Source organism: Taudactylus pleione, unplaced genomic scaffold, assembly GCF_031769625.1.
Source record: "Taudactylus pleione unplaced genomic scaffold, aTauple2 ptg000019l, whole genome shotgun sequence".
NCBI classification, from domain to species: domain Eukaryota; kingdom Metazoa; phylum Chordata; class Amphibia; order Anura; family Myobatrachidae; genus Taudactylus; species Taudactylus pleione.
The window spans coordinates 13428443-13448924 of NW_028284421.1; the positions used below are offsets into that span (position 1 = coordinate 13428443).

Below are 20482 nucleotides of genomic sequence, written 5' to 3' on the forward strand. Positions count from 1 at the left end.
GGCAGCAAAGCCAATACTGCCTTGGGGCAGTTATTTGCTCCACATCTGTTTAGTGCACATGTCTGGCACCTGACATCAGGAACAATAAGAATAAGACACACATGAATAAGTCTATACTGCTCATTGGGGTCTTTTACTAAATTGATTGGTCTCACAATTTAAAAGTGTGTTGGGCATATATGCTAGTGTTAGGTCTTGCAAAGAACTGGAGTCCCTTGCCGGCAGGCTTAAAATATTTGATCAAAATATGAACAAAAACCCCATACTTTTATTTGCTAGTTACACACAGATTTGCAATAAATTTTGTATCTTATATATAAAATTCATTGCTCTCCTTGTTTGTTTGTCCGGTTATGCATTCGGACACCCCTGCACCAATTGGGATGAAATCAATGCAAAGTGGTTCAGACAGATCCTGGTTAGGTTTTAGGGTGGGTTAGGGTCCAGGTCGGACCTCCCGTTGGTGTACGCAGAGCAGAACTTTGACCCGGGGAGCCTGTTCTGAGGCTTCACTGTATGGATTTGGATGAAAACTTCAGAGTAGTAACATTGGATCCCAGAAAACATACTAGGGGGGTTGAGGTCCTAAATCGGACCTCCTGTTGGTGTACACTGGGCAGAACTTTGACTCGGGAGCCAGCTGGATGGATTTGGATGAAAACTTCAGAGAGGTGGCAATTGGTCTGGGATGCCTGATGGAGTGGTTAGGGTCCCGGTCGGACCACACAGTGGTGTGCGCTGGAGAACTTTGACCCAGGGAGCCTGTTCTGGACCTTCCACTTGATGGATTTGGATGACATCACATAATTTGGACGAAAACTTCAGAGTGGTACCATTGGATCTCAGAAGACATACTAGGAGGTTGAGGTCCTGGTCGGACCTCCCATTGGTGTACGCTGAGCAGAACTTTGGACCGGGTGCCTATTCTGGGCCTTCCACTGGATGGATTGGATGAAAACGATAGAGGCCTGGCAATTGGTCTGGGATGCCTAATTGAGTGGTTGGGGTCCCTGTCAGACCTAACGGCGAAGTGTGCCGAGAAGAACTTTGACCCAGGGAGCCTGTTCTGGGCCTTCCACTGGATGGATTTGGACAACATCACATAATAAAACATAGTAACTTGAAGATTTAAACCCTGGCAACGCTGGGTACTTCAGCTTGTATTGTATACACAGACGGTGTAGCGGTCAGCATTACTGCCTCACAGCAATGAGGTCATGGGTTCGATTCCCACCACGGCCCTACCTGTGCGGAGTTTGTATATTCTCCCTATGCTTGCGTGGGTTTCATCCCACACTCCAAAAAAATATTGGGAAGTTATTTGGCTCCCAACAAAATTAACCCTAGTGTGTGCATGTGATAGGGAACACACAGTAGAGTGTAAGCTCCACTGGGGCAAGGACTGATGTGAATGGCCAAATATTCTCTGTAAAGCGCTGCGGAATATGTGTGCGCTATATAAATAACTGGTAATAAATAAATATATTTGCACTATATTATTTTTAACGGTCGATAGCAAAAGTCTTTCTGTTTTGTATACATACAGTATATGGCATTAATACTGCCACGCTGGTACCATGTACAATATGGGTAAAATCAAGCGTGGGCATATTTCTTTTCTGTTTTGTTTAAAAAAAAAAAATTCTAGTTGCTTTCAATCAAGACTCTAAAAGACCTAGTGGGGTGTGGCTCACAGGCCAGCCCCTGTATAGATGGTACCCTCTGTACCTGAGAGGTCAGTGCATGTAACTGCAATTTAATGGTATGTTGGGGTCACGACCAGAGCTGTTTTACCTGGTGAGTCGCGGTCTCTGCCTGTGCAGCTGGTTTGGTGCGATCCTACCGGTGGGGGTGCTGGTGTCTGGAGGTTGGCACGAGGTGCGCATGGATGTCCTAAATGTACAGGCCATGTGGGGACAGGTGAGACTGGCAGCGCTATCGCGTTGGGGACTGCTGGGCGCCGCCATCTTGGTTCTGGGCACGTGACCTGAATGGGCCAATTAGGTCGGAGCATCTGGTGAGACTCTCAGCAGCCAATCATGCACATTCCCATGGTACAGGGGAAAAAAGAAAAAAAAAAAAGGTCCCCATGCCCTAGCCAGCCCCATCATGGCCCCATGTACAGGACAGTCCAGGAATAATAAATATAACTATAAGTAACGCAAGCACAAGTTTCACGGGGCACCCCCACAGGATGGAAATGGAATAATATAAAACTTTCACCCCCCTCCCCCAAGCCCTCACCCACGGCCCACAGTGAGCGGAACCTATGTGTCGGTTTCAAAATGTATAGCAGATCAACATCAGACAATCAATCTGCTGTGTGGTGTGGCTGAGGTAGGTCTAAGAACTCGTTAAGGCCAGATTCTTGAATAAATTTGTGCTAAATATTCTGACATACAATTGTACAATGTTGTTCATATGTGCTATTTACCTATTAAACAGGTGGGCTAATATGATAAAGTAAAGATATATGGACCACATATTTTATTTCATATGTTGTGAGAGTCAATAATTTAAGTGTGATATGCAAATAAAAATCAATAGGAATGAGAAATTGTTTTGCTCTCTTGGGCTTCAAGTAACTGTACTAGAGTTCCCCAAAATGCCCAATTCAGTTTCATTCAGAGATGACTACTATGAATATTTGCGTTAAGCTTCCTCCAGTTCCACAAGGACCCCATCACAGTCTTTTGGGTGCAAGAAGACAACTGGTTTTCCATGTGCACCTATTTTAGGTTCTTCACTCAGTAATCTAATGTTTTTCTTTTTCAGATCAGACATTGCTCCTTTGATGTCATCAACCTTTAAAGAAAAATAATGGACAGGTATTTAGTTAATATGATCATATATCTTAAAGTGGTATAATCCAGTGTAATGTGTATGCATATAAGTTTGCTAGATTTGCTTTTGGCTTTCAGATCTGATCAAGGCTTTCTTAATGTTAGACTTCAGCTCTCGGCTTTCAATGTCAACAGTGTTATACAAAAGATAAAAGATGGGTTCATTCACATCCTCAATTTAATAATAGCATGGTTTGCAAACAGTTATTAATTTTCCTACCATCTTATGGCTGAAAAACAACAGAAAAACATGGTTATCTGCATTTAGAGTAAAGCAACATTAGTAGTTTTAACTACTGCTCAAGTTCTAAATCCTAAATCCTCCAGCACAGAAGTAGGTAAGTTGAAAACAAATTCACCATATGCTTATTTTGCCACAAGGAAATGTTTAATGTGTGAATCCCTGGGATATCAATTAAGGATTAAAAAAAACAAAAAGGAAATAACAAAGGTAAGTTTACCATAACTAACTCTTTTTCTTCAAGGTCCATAGGGTCCACAGGGATACCATGGGGAGATGTTGTTGGAGTGATCCAGGCACCAATCAGTTAAGCTGTCAGCTCCCAGGATGCCTCGGGTCCTCCTCCACATACACCCTGCCCCTAGCCACAGGCATTCAGTTTTGTAAAGAAGCCCAAGGCAAGAGAAGGAAAGAGGAGAAGGAAGGATAATGTACATCAGAAACACTCTCACAAAAGATGAGGGAATCCATGCCCAAGAAAAAAATTTACCCAATGCAGCCAGGTGCGGCAGGGTGGGTGCCCTGTGGACCTTCAGGGTCCATAGGGGGTTCACAGGGATACCATGTGGATGTCCTAAAGCAGTTCCCCTAAGGGTGGAGACTCTCCTGAGCAGAAAAGATGCTTCCTTTGGGTGGCGGATTCTCTTGAGAGGTAAAGGTGTCAAAGGCGTAGAACCTAAGAAAGGTGTGGACAGAAGACCATGTGGCTGCCTTGCACAATTGTTCAGCAGAGGCACCACGTTGGAACGCCCAAATAAAAGGGGAGTGACAAGAGAGCACTGCCAAATCAGATACTCTGCGGGCAGAGGAGATACCAAGGAGAAAAAGTGTCTTTGCTGTCAGCCAGCCACTTTAAATTCACTGAGTCCAGAGATTCAAATGGGGGAGCCTGAAGCCCCTTTAGAACCAAAGAGAAATTCCACGGTGCCTCCGGTGGGATAAAGGGTGGCTGAACTCGGAGAACACCCTGAAAAAAAGTTCTAACATCCGGCAGAGAAGTGATCCTTCGCTGGAACCAAACTGACAGCGTAGAAAACTGTACTCTCAGAGTGGCCAGGTGGAGACTAAGGTCTAACCCAGCCTGGAGAAAAGCAAGTACCCAGACAACCCTAAAAACCTTAGGGTCATACTTTTTGTGGGAACACCATTGATCAAAGGAGTGGCAAACTCTGTAATAGATGCGAGCAGAGGAAGGCTTTCGTGCCCCAAGCATCGTCTGAATCACAGAGCTGGAGAAACCTTTGGCTCTTAAGATGGAAGACCTAAAGAGCCACACTGTGAAAGACAGGCGAGGTAGGTCCGGATGCAAGCAGGGACCCTGTGCTATTAGATCCGGCCATAGAGGAAGAGGAAACAGAGTGACTATGTTTAGATTCCGTATGTCGGTGAACCAATGGCGCCTGGGCCAAGCAGGAGCTACCAGTACTACTGTGCCATCTTCCTGCTTGAATTTCCTGAGGACCCTTGGGAGGAGGGAAATTGGAGGAAAGTATGCCAGCTTGAAGTCCCACCTCATCGCCAGTGTGTCCAAGAAGCCAGCTGAGGGATCTCTGGTCCTGTACCCATAACTGTAGACTTTGTGGTTGTGACGTGAGGCTATGAGGTCTACATCTGGTAGGGCCCATTTGTTCACCAGGAGATGAAAAACTCCTGTGTGGAGAGCTAACTCTCCGGCGTGTATGTCCTGACGACTTAGGAAGTCTGCTTCCCAGTTGAGGACTCCGGGGATGAATATTGCCGAGATAGCCTGAAGAGGATTCTGTCCAGACCAGAATGTTTGCCACTTCCCTCATGGCTGCCTGACTTTGCGTGCCTCCCTGATGATTGAGATAGGCTACAGTGATAGAATGGATACCCTTCGCTTGCGGAGCAATTTGCGCACTCACAATAATAGGGCCAAGATCTTGATCCTGAGAGACCACTTCTTGGACCCAGGGATCTGTTGTTGTTTGATGCCAGGAGTCCACAAAATGAAGAAGTCGGCCTCCCAGGATCCCCCAGGAGGAGGCCCGTCCCATCAGGCAGATGGTTTGTCATCTGGCTTGGAAACTGGACGTCTGTCTGGACAAGACCTCTTAGTTTGTGGCTTGGTGGTCTGCGAGAACTAGACGGTCTGGAGAAAGGCTGTCCTTTTGCTCTTCCCTGAGGGCGATAGGACCAAAAAGAGGACTGTCTAGGCTTTGATGTAGCTGTTGATGGCATACCTGCAGATCTTGAGGCTACCAGAGTAGCCACTATCTTATCCAATTCTGCACCAAAAAGTATGTTTCCATAACAAGGCAGGGATTCCAGAGTCTTCTTGGATCCCACATCTGCTCTTTAAGACCTTAACCAAAGGGCTCTACGAGCAACAACCAAAGCTGCCGATGCTATAGAAGCCAGGAGTCCAGCATCTATTGCAGCTTCTCCCAATAGGAGGCCGCTTTCCGTATGTGAGATATATGTCAGCTGTTCTCTGGAAGCATTTGGTAGAGTGTCTTCCAATGCCCCCATCCATTCTTCATCAGCCTTGGATACCCTGGTTGCAGCCATAGCCGGCCGGGTAACGGCTCCAGACAATGTAAACACTGATTTAAGACATTTCAAGTTTCTATCTGTAGGATCTTTAAGTGAAGATGCGGGCGGTATAGGCAACGTAGCGTTCCTGACTAAATGCGTCACTTGAGCATCCACAGTAGGAGGGACTTCCCACTTAGTACATTCGGTAGGTGGGAAAGGATACAAAGATGCTAATCTTTTTGTAAAGTGGAACCGTTTATCCGGAGTACTTCAGGCTTCTCCCATAAGTTCAGTGAGCTGCTCAGACTTAGGAAACTCAGCTATTACCACCTTCTGGTGTTTAAACACTGGAGCTTTAGGTCTAGGAGATGGATCGTCATCCTCTATATTTAGGATTGATTTGACCGCCCTCACCAAAGAAGAGACATCCACTGTAGAAGGATGGTCCTCCTCTCCTGAGATAGACCCTGGAGAAGAACCTGGCGCATCATCTGACTCCTCCGATGTGTCTGAATCTACATGCTGGGTGGACTGACAAAATTATACTGTCCTCTTAGGCGCTTTAATGGCTACCGGTCTTTTTGCCTGCAACATTTGCTGAAATGCAGCAGCTGACTGAGCTGTACTCTGGCTAGAGTGGGCATAAACATCCGACCATGGAGGATGTATAGGGGGGCAAACTTAGCAGGCTGGAACTGCTGTGGGTATCCCATTAAGGGAGGCAGTGTGGGAGCAGCCAAACGGTCCACTTGCTGCATCATAACCTGAGACTAGGAGGGCACCCAGGGTGGCTCCTGTACAGGGGCTGGTAGACTGGACTGGTGATGTGGTTCTTTATAACAAACAGCACACAAACCATCCTGTCTAAAATCATGAGTGGACAAGCCCACCAGACTGCTTTTACATGAAACCAGCACTGGGGCCTCAGCCTCCTGTTTACCCTTACCTTTAGACATAATAAATAAGTGTAAGTGTGACTGCCTTCACAAGTATCAATCAAAGTGAAGTACAATAGAGAGAGGAGAGAAAAAAATTGCCCACACACCTGTAGCAAAAGGGTTGAGGAGAAATAGCAGTGATAGTTATAACCAACAGTACAGAAAATAAAGGCAGTATATCAATACAGCAGAGCTAGCAAAAGTCACATACAATGTATATACAATATACTTACAATTACAATGGACTCTGAATCAACTGCTCAAAACACAAGGTTCCTAGGATTTGAGCGCTGTATAACCTGGCCTCTGGGGAGAGGTATACGGGGAGACTAGACCCAAAACTTCCTCAGACCAACAGCTTCAGAGGATGACTGATAGTGGTCACTGGGCGTCTCATATACAGAGGAGGGTATGAGGAGCAACCCAGACGTGGGAAAATCTCAGCTGGATCGGCATCTGGACTGGGGGAGGGGCTGCCGGGAAGAGCCTACCTCCCCTATGCTGTATTAACCCCCCGGGTGCACTGGCTTTATAAACATGGCCACCGCCACTGTCCCCAGCGCCAGACTCACTTGGTCTAGTGGGGGAGAGGATGCACCGGTCGCCCCAATACAGCAACCTCCATCAGGTTTCCAACCGATGCGAGCGGGGAACCACCTTACTTGCGTCCCCGTGCTTCCGGCTGCAGTCCTGGGTCCCAGAATCTCCTCTAGCCAAGCTCCGCTGGTGCTGCCGAAATCACCAGTCCGGTTACTGGTGTTGCTGCGCTGGCGGGGGTAGATGGAGCAGCAGTACAGGCGTCCTTTAGGACGCCTAGCGCGGCTTGCTCTGTAGTAAAAATGAACAAAATAAAACATAAAATAAAAGCTTGGGACTGCCTAAGCAGTCACCCTGGTATAAAGGTGCAAAACTGAATACCTGTGGCTAAGGGTGGGGTATATGTGGAGGAGGACCCGAGGCATCCTTGGAGCTGAAAACTTAACTGTTTGGTGTCTGGATCACTCCAACCACATTTCCCCATGGTATCCCTGTGGACCCCTCTATGGACTCTTAAGAAGAAAAATTCAATTAATTATTCTTTATGTGAAGGAGGAAGAGGAGTACAAAGGTGAGGTCCCTAAGGATATACTAAGCTGGGGGTTGTCTGGTGTCCTGGATCAGGTCTCTCCTGCACTACAGGACAAATAGATGTACTGCAACCCAGATATTACAGTGATTGGCATGACAAGATTATGGAAGCATAGGCGTCTTTATAATGGGTGCAAGGTGTGCACTGCACACCCTGCACCCTAGTTAATAATATACTTACCTCTCCGCAGATTCCGATGTGCTGCTCCTCAGCAAAAACTCACTGGGAAAATGGAGGCAGCCATTTTCCCAGTGAACTGCGCATGCGCAGAAAAGATGTCCCCCAGGAAAATAGGTGCGAAATCGACAGCGCTCAGTGTACTGACAGAGAGGAGGGTGCCCAAACTGAGGCTTCACACGCCCCTGTATGGAAGCACATATCACCCTAACTACAAAACATTTAGTACTATTCAGTTTGATGCTTTGATGTTCGTACTAGTAATAAAATGAATTATGCGCCTCAATAAAAGAAATAAAAAACAAAACTAGCACAAAGTTGATTAGTGGTACATGTGATCAGAGGCTGTTCAAACACAAAAAGCATCAAAATTAAAATTATAAATGAATAAAAAAAAAGCTGACTAAAAGTAAGTTAATCAACAATGGTTATAACATGAACATTACAATTAGAATCCAAAATGTTAATGGAAGTAGGTTTTGCCAAGAAACAGATCTGAAATACATTAATTTAATGCATCAGGCCTGCAGTGTGCTTGGGAGCTGCAGCTCTTCTATTTTCTGAAAAACATTGAGGCTGTTGCATCTAGCCCCAAAGGGCGCTGTCTTGGAGTTATCCTGGACTCATCCCTCTCCTTCAAACCACATATCCAGAACCTCTCGCAGTCCTGTCGTTTCCATCTCAAAAATATTTCCAAGATCAGACCCTATCTCACCCAGGATGCTACTAAAGCCCTCATACACTCACTGGTCATCTCCAGATTGGACTACTGTAACCTCCTCCTATCTGGCCTCCCCAATTCACATCTCTCTCCTCTCCAGTCTGTGCTGAATGCTGCTGCTCGGCTCATCTTCCTCTCCAAACGCTCGCCGCCTCTCATGCCATCTGATTACTTCCTCCCACTACCGCCTCCAAGATTTTGCCTGCACTGCTCCCCACCTTTGGAACTCTCTCCCTCTCCTCATCAGATTCTCCACCTCTCTACAATCATTCAAATGGACTCTCAAGACCCACTACTTCATCAAAGCCTTCCAGCTATCATTCTAACCCGCTACTACATGTTCCTTCCTCCCAGTCTACCCCATCTGTGTCACACCCGTTTGTCTGCCCCTACCTTTTAGTATGTAAGCTCTTATGAGCAGGGCCCTCTACCCTCTTTTGCCGCTCCCTACTTTACTTCCATCTACTTTTTACTCATCACTAGGGCACCTAACACTTGGTTGCTTATGCTCGGCTGCTTATGTGGGTGTTATGGTTGCTAATGTAGCTATGTATATTATCCATATCCTTGCCTGTATTGTATTGTTCTGTAGGTCACTGGTCACCTATTTGTTTATGTGTTTTGTAAGGCGCTGCGGAACACTTGTGGCGGCATATAAATAAATAATAATAATAATCTAATAGTAAATGATAAAAACTGCCAAAACATTCAGAAAAATTATTATACCGACTCCCTCATACCCATCTATCACCTCACTCCCAAGTCTATACTCTTATCCAAGAAACTTCTATTCCCATTAACCCCACCAAAGACTCTTCTGTAGCATTCAGGTGTGTACTTTGTACCTACTTCTTCCAAAACATCTATCTTTAAATTACTCCTTAACCCCCAATCCCACCTTCATAACTCAATCACTTTTGATACCACTTTGCTCCTTCAGTTCAAATTCTTCCCTCAACAAGCAGCAGCCCCAGTGAGAGAAGGGAAGTTGGAGGTGCTGCCATTGCACTCCATACTCTGGAAAATGCAAGTCAGCGCAAACGCTGAGTTCAGTGATATAAGTTAATATCTTCAGGCTCCATTTACTGGTAGGTGCTGTGATTTGACCAACTGTCTCTCTTTCATGGCACAAACTCACGGGAAATGTTCTGAAGGTCTGAATGTAGCCAGGAGCAGACTGCTGGGCTGTACAGCTCTAAATACTTCAAATGATCCCCCCTCTTTTAGCTCAGACCTATAGAACACTGCACAGGATAAACATAAGACTTTCTACTTAGAGACAAGGTCTAACCAAATAAAACCATCTTAAATGGAAAGCTTTCAGAGTAGGGAAACATATTTTATAATCCCGATTTCTTTCCTACCGAATTACTGGGTGTCATGTCTTTTACTAATTTTGTCAATGCATCTACACATTTACCCAAGAATTGGAAAATATCAGTACTAAAAAATATGCAGCAGCCAATATTTCATTTTAATAACATGTATGGTAAATGTATGCTGCCCTCTACTGATGGAAAATTAGTAATAGTTGTCAGCCAAAAGGAAAATTCAAGTGATTGTATTTGTTAGAAAATACAATCATCTAATTTCATCCCTCGCAACTCATTAGGACCATAAGACACACTTTGTTGTACAGGGATGCATTCTTATACAAAATATACTAACTCACTGGACAGATAAGTGCTTACAATTTAAAGGACTGTTACAAGGATTACAACACTGTATTACTTATTATAGATTTTGAATATACGGTAACTTGTAAATATATAGCAGAATAGGCATCAGTGTAATTTAAAGGATGTTTGTCTGTCTTCTTTTACTGTTACAGCTGTAAGCATAACATGCACCTCCTGAACCTATTTTTCATGAACTCAGACATTTTTAGATGAAAGTTGATGGCTTTCCAAGCCAAGACAGCAGTAACCGCTGGAGTGCATTGTCTTATTGGTGGTGCTACACTGAATGAGCTGTCCTTTGGCAACTGATGATTGGGCTTATTCTGTGTGACAAGATTATTTCAAATGAGTTTCCTGGTTAAGCAGCGGCCCAGAGAGACTTTTTCAATGGACATAAATTGTACATGTCTTTGGAGTTAGTAGGACAGCAGCTGTCAGCTTATCTTTTCAATAGGATGCTGTATGCACATTCACAGTGCAATTTATATAGAAAAACATATTTTAGTTGCATTTTCAGACTGGAAATGAATGAAGGAGTGATCATAAAGTGGTAGTTCAAGACTTTAATCCCTTCACTGCTAATCACTGGGAGAGGAAAACCTCTCATAATCAAGAATAAGGAGGGGATGGGTATTGATGACATCACATTGGGGGTTGACGTTATTAAGCCCCAACCCCTCCAGAAACAACAATACAGGCATTTTCAAAAGCCAGAAAATGGAGAAGACAGTATTAAAAGGGATATAGGCCCTCATTCAGAGCCACTCGCTAGCGGCAGTACGCTCGTTCCGAGCGATGTTCGCACATCTGCGCATGCGTACGGTTTTTAGTACGCATGCGCGAACCAGTCAGTGCGGCCGAAAATCATTTGTACGCAATATAGCGAGTGCCTGCTATTTTGAGTGACAGAATGAGGCGTATGTGGGTGGTAACAGGGGAAGGTGCTTGAAAACGGGAAGTGGAGATCCGATCGCAGGCGTGCTTAAAGGTCAAAACGGGCGTTTTATGGGTGTGCATAATTAATACAGCAGCGCCAATGACCACGTCACTTGGTTTTTTTTAACTCAGAACTGCTCGCAAAATAGCGGTTGAAAAAACCAACCACAAGAATAGCGAGCAGTTCATATCCTGTTCGATGTACTCGATTAATCTAATAAATAGCGGACATGACGTATGGTGCGTGCGGCCAGGGGGCGTTTTTATTAAATAAACGAGCATATGTTTTGCTCGCTCGTTCAGACTTAGAGGTGTGAACAGACTGCAATGTGCGAACGGATCATTTGCATAGCCACCCCTTGTTTTTGAACGAACGAACGCAAATAGCGAACGGCTCTGAATGAGGGCCATAGTTTGGAAGCAGACGGTCTAAATCCCGACCGCCGGCTTCCAGACATTCTAATCCCGGCGTGGTACTAATGACAGGCGTCTAAATCTAGACGCCTCTCATTAACCAGATGCCAGAAGACCGACACCCGGCATCCCGATCAAAGCGATGCCAGGCGTGGACAGCCACAGGTTTTAGGTTTATGAGATATGGTAAGAACTTACCCTTGTTATCTCTATTTCTACGAAGTCCATAGGGTTCCACAGGATACCTTGGGTATAGGCGATTGGTCTGCCGTCGGGCACCACACAGTTAAAAACTTTTAGTCCCAGGATGCACCGGGACCTCCTCTCCTATACCCCGCCCCCAGGCCAAGGCACCTTCAGTTACGTACCAAGCCATAGGCCGGAGGAGGAGAAAAAGAGAGAAGGCAGTCTGGAACACACAAGATTCACACGTTCACATAGGAGACGGAAAAACCGGTGACCAGAACCAAACCCATCTGAAGCACAGGTGCGACAGGGCGGGAGTGCTGTCTAACCCTATGGACTTCGTAGAAATAGAGATAACAAGGGTAAATTCTCATATTTTCTACTTTAGGGTCCATAGGGTATCCACAGGATACCTTGGGGATGTCCCACAGCAGTATCCTTCAAGGGTGGGGACGCACCTGTGCAGAAAGGAGAATCCGCCGCCTGAAGGGAGCATCCTGAGAGGCGAAGGTATCAAAAGCTGATAAGGCAGAATTCTTAGACGGTCAGTTTGTGATAAAACAGATATAGGTTTGTTAAAGCAATACCTCCAATATTCTGCGCAGAGTAACGTGGAGGGGTTAGCACATGGAGTATCAGTCAGATCCCTCTGGCAATGTACCAGTAAATAAGGGATTATATACACAACAGTTACATAAATTACAAAATCATTAACAAGAGGGTGTTTACATGTATATTACAATCAAGATATTTGATTGGTTGATACATAGGGTTGTGGCAATATACAATAATGCATGTAACGGGGTTGGGTTTCTTAGTGAATGAGTAATTAATATCAGATGACGAGTCTGTGATCTTTGACATCTTATGCTCTGGTCATCATGACATCTTAGATGAAATCTTCTCGAAAGGTTGGGGTTATCTCTTCAAGCAAACATGAAAATAGGCTCAAATGTATCACACTACAGTCTGACAGACGTCCAACTTCACATATCACATAGTACACAGTAAAAGACAGTTTTATGACTTATTTTCTGATTATAAAAGATATTTTAACCCATATCCATCTGAATCACTGTAAAAGCTACAAACACATTAATATAAAACATTAATAATTCCTTTATTTCAGGCAATACTGACTCCATTTTTATTTAACATCAACACAACACATCCGCCACCTGAAGGAAGCATCCTGAGAGGCGAAGGTATCAAAAGCATAATACCTCACAAAAGGTATGGACAGAAGACCACGTGGCCGCCTAACAAAGCTGGACAGACAGAGGCACTACGGCGAGCTTCCTGCGAAGGACCCACAGATCTCGCAGAATGAGCAGAAACAGAGGGCCTGATTCAGAGCCGCTCGCTCTGAATCAGGGCCGGGCTTTTTTTTTTTTGGACCGGCCTCCTGGCCACTCGCATAGCTGTGGGTGACCACCCACAGCTATTGCGAGCGGCCATGATGATGGTCGCGATGGTCTTGACCATCGCGACCATCGGGCTTGTGACGAGACCTTTGTGGTAGGGTCTCGTGGCCGCAAGCCCCAGAGAGATTTCGGCTCTAACAGAGCCGGAATCTCTCCACCGACATCACTCATGATGTCAGTGGGGCCGCCCCCAAACGGCAGGTGTTCTCATGGGAATGCCTCAGTTTGGTCAGCCACCCCCCGGCCCACTCAACAAAGGGGGCGAGCTGTCACTCAACATCGAAAGCTCGCCACCTTTGGTGCGAGACCCGGAGCGACGGAGTGCCCGTTGCTAGCCGGGTCTCGCGCATGCGCACGACGGAGCCAGCTCCGTCGTCCGCATGCGCTGTGGGCCACCATCGACCGGGTTGTGAGCGCTCAGCGCTTGTGACAGGCCTGAATCAGGCCCAGAGGGCGGGACTGGAATGCCCTCATGAGTGTAAGCCTCAGAGATCGCCATGCAAATCCACCTTGCCAAAGTTTGATTATTGGCAGGCCATCCCTTCCTGTGGAAACCATAGAGGACAAACAATGGGTCAGACTTCCGAAGGGAACTGGTACAGTCCACGTAAATCCGGAGAGCATGTACCACATCCAAAGAGGCCTCACCTGCTGAAAGGTCTGGTGAGTTAAACGCCCAGTGCCCAAAGGTGCAACCTATGGCAAACCTGTGCACCATGGTATAAACCAGATTAAGTTTGCTCGCAGCCTACAGTCTGTTGCTGAGGAACGTGCTGGCAGTCACTGTGGGGGACTAAGAGTACTTGCATCGTACTGGGTGGGAGAAGACACCACCTTAGGAAGGAAGTCAAGGCGAGTCTGAAGCACCGCCCTGTCCCTGTGAAAAATCAGAAAAGGAGGGCAACAGGAGAGAGCCCCCAAATCTGACACACTTCTGGCTGAAGCAACAGCCAGAGGAAACAGTGTCTGTGCTGTAAACCATTTGAAATCCGCTGAGCCCAGGGGTTCAAATGGGAGGTCCTTGGAGATCCCTCAGGACCACAGCCAATCCCAAGGAGCCACTGGAGGGACAAAGGGAGGCTGAATGCAAATGACACCCTGCATAAAAGGTGCAGACATCAGGAAGAAATCCTACTCTGGAACCGCACTGACAGGGCAGAAACATGCACCTTCAATGAGGCAAGGCGGAGGACCTTGATCTAAGGCCGCCTGCTGGAAAACCAGGATCCTGGATATCCGAAACACCTGGGGATCGTAACCGGTAGGACGACACCATACACAGTAGGTATGCCACACCCGTTGGTAAATGGCAGAAGCAGGTGTCAGAGCTCTGAACACGGTGTTAACCACAGAGCTGTAAAAACTTTTGGACCTTAGGAGGGATGTCTCAAGAGCCATGCCATTAAAGACAGATGAACCAGGTCCGGGAAAAGGCAAGGACCTTGAGACAACAGGTCCAGACGTTGAGACAACAGCAACGGAGTGTCAACAGAGAGACTCTGAAGATTTGAGTACCAGTAACATCTGGGACACGCTGGAGCCACCAGCAGCACCGTGCCTCCCCCTTGCTGGAACATTCGAAGTACCCGACGAAGAAGGGAGAATGGAGAAAACAGGTACGCAAACTGGAAGGTCCACTGTACTGACTGATCGTTTACCAGGAGAGCTTCTGCGACTCTTGATCTGGACCCGTACACATGCAGTTTGCGAGTGTGTCGGGAGGCCATAAGTTCTAACACTGGAAGGCCCCATTTGTCCACTAGGAGCTGAAACACATCTTAGTGAAGAGACCATTCCCCTGGAAGCACGTCTTGATGGCTGAGGGAGTCCGCTTACCAGTTGAGTACTCCTGGTATGAACACTGCCAATATGGCTGGGAGATTGCCTTCCGCCCATGTCAGAATGCGTGATACTTCTGTCATTGCTGCCTGACTACGAGTTCCTCCTTGACATTTGATGTAAGCCACCGTCGTGTCGTAGTCTGACCGAACATGCACGGCTTTCCGTGAAGTATGCATCCGGCTTGCTAGAGGGCCCTGAAGACCACCTGAATTTCCAAAATGTGAACTGGTAGGGCAGACTCCACTGCTGTCCACTGACCCTGAAAGAGTGTGGACCTGTCACTGCGTCCCAACTCCGGAGACTGGTGTCCGTCGTCAGGAGGACCCCGACCGGAATCCAAAAGGGGCGCCCTTAGGTGAGGTGACATGTCTGTAGCCACCAGGCAAGAGACAGACGCACCTCTGGAGAGAGCACCATCGTTTATGCTTTTATCCGATGGGGTAATCCGATCCACCTGGAGAAGATCAATGTCTGCAGAGTCCTGGAATTAAACTGGGCATATTCCGCCATGTGGAAGGTCAATACCATGGATCCCAGCATCTGCAGAGCTGAGTGAATTAATACTCGACAACTGAGTAGGAATCTGCGTACTTGCGTCTGCAAAGTGGAGATCTTTGCTGTGGTCAGAAAGAACCACTGCTGTTGTGAATCAAACAGAGCTCCCAGATGGAGCATGCCTGAAGCACAGACATACGTAGCTGCAGACGGCGGTGAAGTACTTCTGGAAACCCTGCCAACAGCAAGAGGTCATCCAGGTAAAGCATCAGGCAGACCCCTGGCATACGCAGATGGGCCACCAGGACAGCCATAACTTTGGGAAACACACGAGGTGCAGTAGAGAGGCCAAACGGCAGAGCCCGAAACTGGAAATGTTGCTGTACAGCAAAACCTGAGAAAACTCTGGTGAGAGGAATCAATTGGAATATGCAGATATGCATCCCGAATTTCCAGCGACACCATAAAATCCCAAGGTTCCATAGCCAGTATAATGGAGCGTAGGGTTTCCATCCAGAACCAAGGTACCCTGAGAAATATATTCACGGGCTTGAGATAGAGGATAGACCAATAAACTCTGTTCAGTATCTGAACCAGAAAGAGAATGGAGTAATAACCCGTTCCTCCCTGAGGGACAGGGACAGCGACTCCTGCTAGAAGCAAGGATTGTATTGCTTTCTGGATTTATAGGGCCTTTTCATAGTCTGACAGAGGGCCTGCGCAGAAAAACCGATGGGGAAGCCGTCTGCGTAAGAAGAGGACGAACCCGTGAGAGACCACTTCTCTTAACCAAGTGTCTGTGGTGGTCTGACACTAGTACTGGGCGAACTGAAAAAGTCGGCCTCCCACCCTGGGATCCCTCAAGGGGAGCCCGTCTCGTCAGGCTGAGAACCTGTCCTCGGATTTGAAATCCAGGCCAACTTCTTGGGCTTGGCAGTCTATAAGGACTGTCTGCCTAGGAAAGGGCTGACCCGTAGGCTTATCTTTGGGCCGAAAGGACAAGGTCCAGGACCCAGAAGTAGTATATACCGAAGGCAGACATGCATACTTAGCCGCTGCCAACGTATCTACAATCTTTTCCCATCCGGACCAAACAAGATTTCATCATTATAAGGCAAACACTCTAATCCCTTCTTAGAGTCCACGAATGCTCTACAAGAGAGCAGCCATAAGGAACGGCAAGCTAACACAGCAGCAGCCGAAAGCCAGGAAGCTAAGAGACTGACATTTAAAGCAGCCTCATTAATATGTATATGCGGCTGCATCACAGAGCTTACCCACCAGAGTGATCTGATCTCTGGTAGCATCTGAAGGAAGGACTCCACTAGGGAGTCTGCCCAGAACTCCAAAGTCTAGGGATACCCAGGAGATTGCCATGGCCAGCCTGGAGGCAGCCCTGAAAGACAATACATTGACCTTAGTATCCGTAGTATCTTCTAGAGAAGATATGGACGGCATAGGTAAAGCAGCACTTTTAAGGAAGCGCAGCACATGAGAATACACCACATTTGGAGGTGATTCCCAGTTGGTAAAATGTTCCTCAGAAAGGGGATAGACATAAACCAGGTGCCTTTGAGGCTGGTATTGTCCATGTGCTCCACTAGCTGATCAGGGATATAAAAGGTTACTTCTGCGGAATTGCCTTTATCTGAACAGAACATTTGGACCTAGTAGCTGGCGTTCACCCTTCTAAAACCAAGGCAGAATGGTAACTTAGACTTAGTCTCCGCCTCTTGTGGAAAGGACTCGAGACAGAGACATCTAGAATCTCCTAGATGTCATGTCACCGTCAGTTAGTGTAGACAGCGATGACGGCATAGACCTGAAGGCCGGACTAAGGGAATGTCGAAGTCAAATAATTGGTTATGATTGTTTATAATTATTATCTGACGATCTAGTCGTTTATGGGCTGATAAAGAGTAAATCGGATGCAATCTCTGCGTCGGAAGCAAGCCGATGCACATAAATATATATGTATATCTCCTCTTTAAGCCTCTGTTAAAGTTATCAGACTTCTTGACTATGGCCAAGGCTTGCCCCACCTGTGATCAGGACAAACTTCATTTTATATGACCTTTTGTAATTTAGATTCAGACAGAATATAAAAAATACCAGTTACTGGATAAAGCTATAATTTTAATCCATGACACAAACACTAATGCACATTTGCACACACATGCATGCACATAGACAATCGCATGCGTATCCACAATGCGAACACATAGACGCTCTTATGCTTACGCACATACCCACGAACATACCCAGTAACTATTTTAATATGAAGACGAGCAACGCATACTTATGTATTTCTGTGTAAATATCTCACTATTACTTATGCAAGCACATATAGAGAAGGTTTTATTAGACAATCATTATGGTATAAAGTGTGCATATATGATATTTAAGGTATACAACATGGTAGACATGGCATGTTTGGTACTATACTGACACCCTGTTTATTTCCAGATATTCAAATCTATCAGCGAGGGAGTCGCATCTTGCGTTCAATGGTTATGGATTATAGGAAATGATTGGTTAGAATGTATACTCTGTATGTAGTGTCTTAAACCAGTTAAAGAAAGACAATGTAATCTCAAGACATTGTTGGAGAATTGAGACATACCCCTAGTGACAACATATGAACTGTCCTATGAACTACAGTGTACTACAAAGACCAAGAACCAATGGAATTATGTTTGTTTGTCTACATTGTTGTTATCATGATCTGTAGGGTATATAACCCGCGCACCGGTCCCAGGCAGCAGCCATTCTCTTGGATGACCACAGACCTCAGGATTGACGACTGTATACTGGGACCAGTGCGCGTTATGTTCTTTGACTATTGGGATTGACTAACCCAATCAGCTGTGATTTATTAGGTTGTGACACCCACTCATTAAGCGCCTAGGTACTTCTTCTATTTTCCACACTAATTAGACTTATCCCTGGAAGTCTAGAAAATAAATGGAAATTTAGTGGAATAACGTATGGAAAAATGGGCGATATCTCTTATAATACACAAGGAGTGCTCTTGGTATCTCAAAATAAATACTTATCTCAAAAAAGATGTCCTGTTTTTTCCGGTCTTGTTGTGATTTTTGATTGTCCAGCAAACCCCAACGGTATGCACTTGGGAGTTAGCTGCTGAAACAGGCCTGTCACACCTCGGCGCTGACACCCATGCTGCGCCTGTCACACGTGATATGTGCAGTGCAGGAGCCATCTAGTGCACAGTGACAGGCGCAGCATGGGCGTCAGCACCGAGGTGTGACAATGCCGCCACCTGCAGTTTGGACACCAGGCCAGCCACAGCCACCGTAACAGGGGACGACACGCAGTGACGCCGCCCAGCCAGGCCCATTTCAGCAGCCAACTCCCAAGCGCATACCGTTGGGGTTTGCTGGACAATCAAAAATCACAACAGGACCGGAAAAAAACAGGACATCTTTTTTGAGGTATGTATCAAGCTGTACCTTTTGTATTTAATTGTCTTTGCGCTAATTGTGATAGATCAAAGCGTGTAATTTAGTTTTTGTTGCAATAAGACATTTTTGTGCTCTGGAACCACAAATTCTGGAAAGCAATTATTTCTCTCTAGCGATTTAGGGGTATTAATAGTATTTATCCCCCTGTAGCAGACCCTGTAGGGCAGTAGATGTATCCGCCAGGGTCTACACTGTTGTAGAGAGAGTATTTACCCATGGTGGAGGCACAGAGGGGCCTGGAGGATAATAACACCTCACACAAATTCCCTCTTGCACCATGTCTCCCATGTCCAACCCTGCAGCACGAGTTGCATGACAGCAAGGCGGGAGTAGAGTTGCGCACACTATATGTGACAAACCGCAGATACTGACATAAATGTGAGGTAAAAAACACACCCCTGCACTTTATGACATACGTGACCGCAGGACTGGGGTGGAGACGTGCACAGCTTCCCCTTACAACAGACATAACAATGAGGTAAGTGTACACTGATTGTGACAAACCACACAATAAATATATTATTAAATGTGAGGTATAGAAACACCCTCACTACAACGTAATTGTAAGGGCTTCAGAAAAAGAGAAAAGGTATAGTTATATAGTCTGACAGAATATAAAAGAATATAGACAGATAGCTCTAGCATAAAGTCACATATTATGCAGAAAGTACACCTGCATAATGGCACTAACTATCAACTACACAGAGTGGGTGTCTGGCAGGATATAGTGCTACATACACTGACCTTGCTGGAGGAGAGGTATGTGGGGGGGGGGAGACCCCGGCTCCGCACCGCATAGAGACGAGCGTTAAAGCTCATAAAATAGCCACCGGAGTCAGAGGAGGCGGGCCCAGGGAAGGATCGCTACCACAGACCGCCAGACCACAGTGGAAAGGCGCTGCGTGCAGCGGGGGAGGAGCCGGCTGTGTCATACAGGGAAGGCGCTCTCCCCTGACATGCTTTTAACCCCTGGGATGCTGCAGCGTGTTCCGCAATGCTGCAGCCCAATATCCCTGGTGATCTAGCGGTAGCACAGGCTTAGTGCCTGGCTCCACTGATGCCGTCCCCAGGGAGCCCCCAGCCCTGGGGACCAAATGGACTGTGCACCAGCGGGCGCCTACCACAGACGCCGTGTGCTTACCTAAATGTCCCCGGTGCGATCCGACCACAGTCCAAGACCCCCGGGGGTTCCGGCTAGCGGAAACCCCCAGGAGCCAGTCGAGTTCCCCGGATCAGTACCGGTGGCTCGGCGCCAGGGGGGTGTTGGAGCGGTAGCACTGACGTCCTCTGGACTATCCGTGTTGACTGCTCTTGTAGATCTTCAGGGGCTGTCAGCAGCCCCTCTGTGCAGTGACCAGACTCCGGTCGGGCACCTACGAAACTGAAGGTGCGTTGGCCTGGGGATGGAGTATAGGAGAGGAGGTCCCGATGCATCCTGGGACAAAAAGTTTAACTGTGTGGTGCATGACGGCA

The 20482-nt window shown here is 46.6% G+C and overlaps 1 protein-coding gene across 3 annotated transcripts in view; it reads right to left on the minus strand.

Annotated features, from left to right (window-relative positions):
• Positions 1–2464: 2464 nt before the first annotated feature.
• MCEE (methylmalonyl-CoA epimerase) overlaps positions 2465–20482 on the minus strand; it is a 29415-nt gene continuing 11397 nt past the window's right edge. For all 3 annotated transcript variants that reach the window (XM_088443450.1, XM_088443446.1, XM_088443442.1), the window contains exon 3: positions 2465–2805. In XM_088443450.1, the coding sequence (XP_088299576.1) occupies positions 2653–2805 (153 nt within the window). In that variant the 3' untranslated portion in view covers positions 2465–2652. The remainder of the gene's footprint in view (positions 2806–20482) is intronic.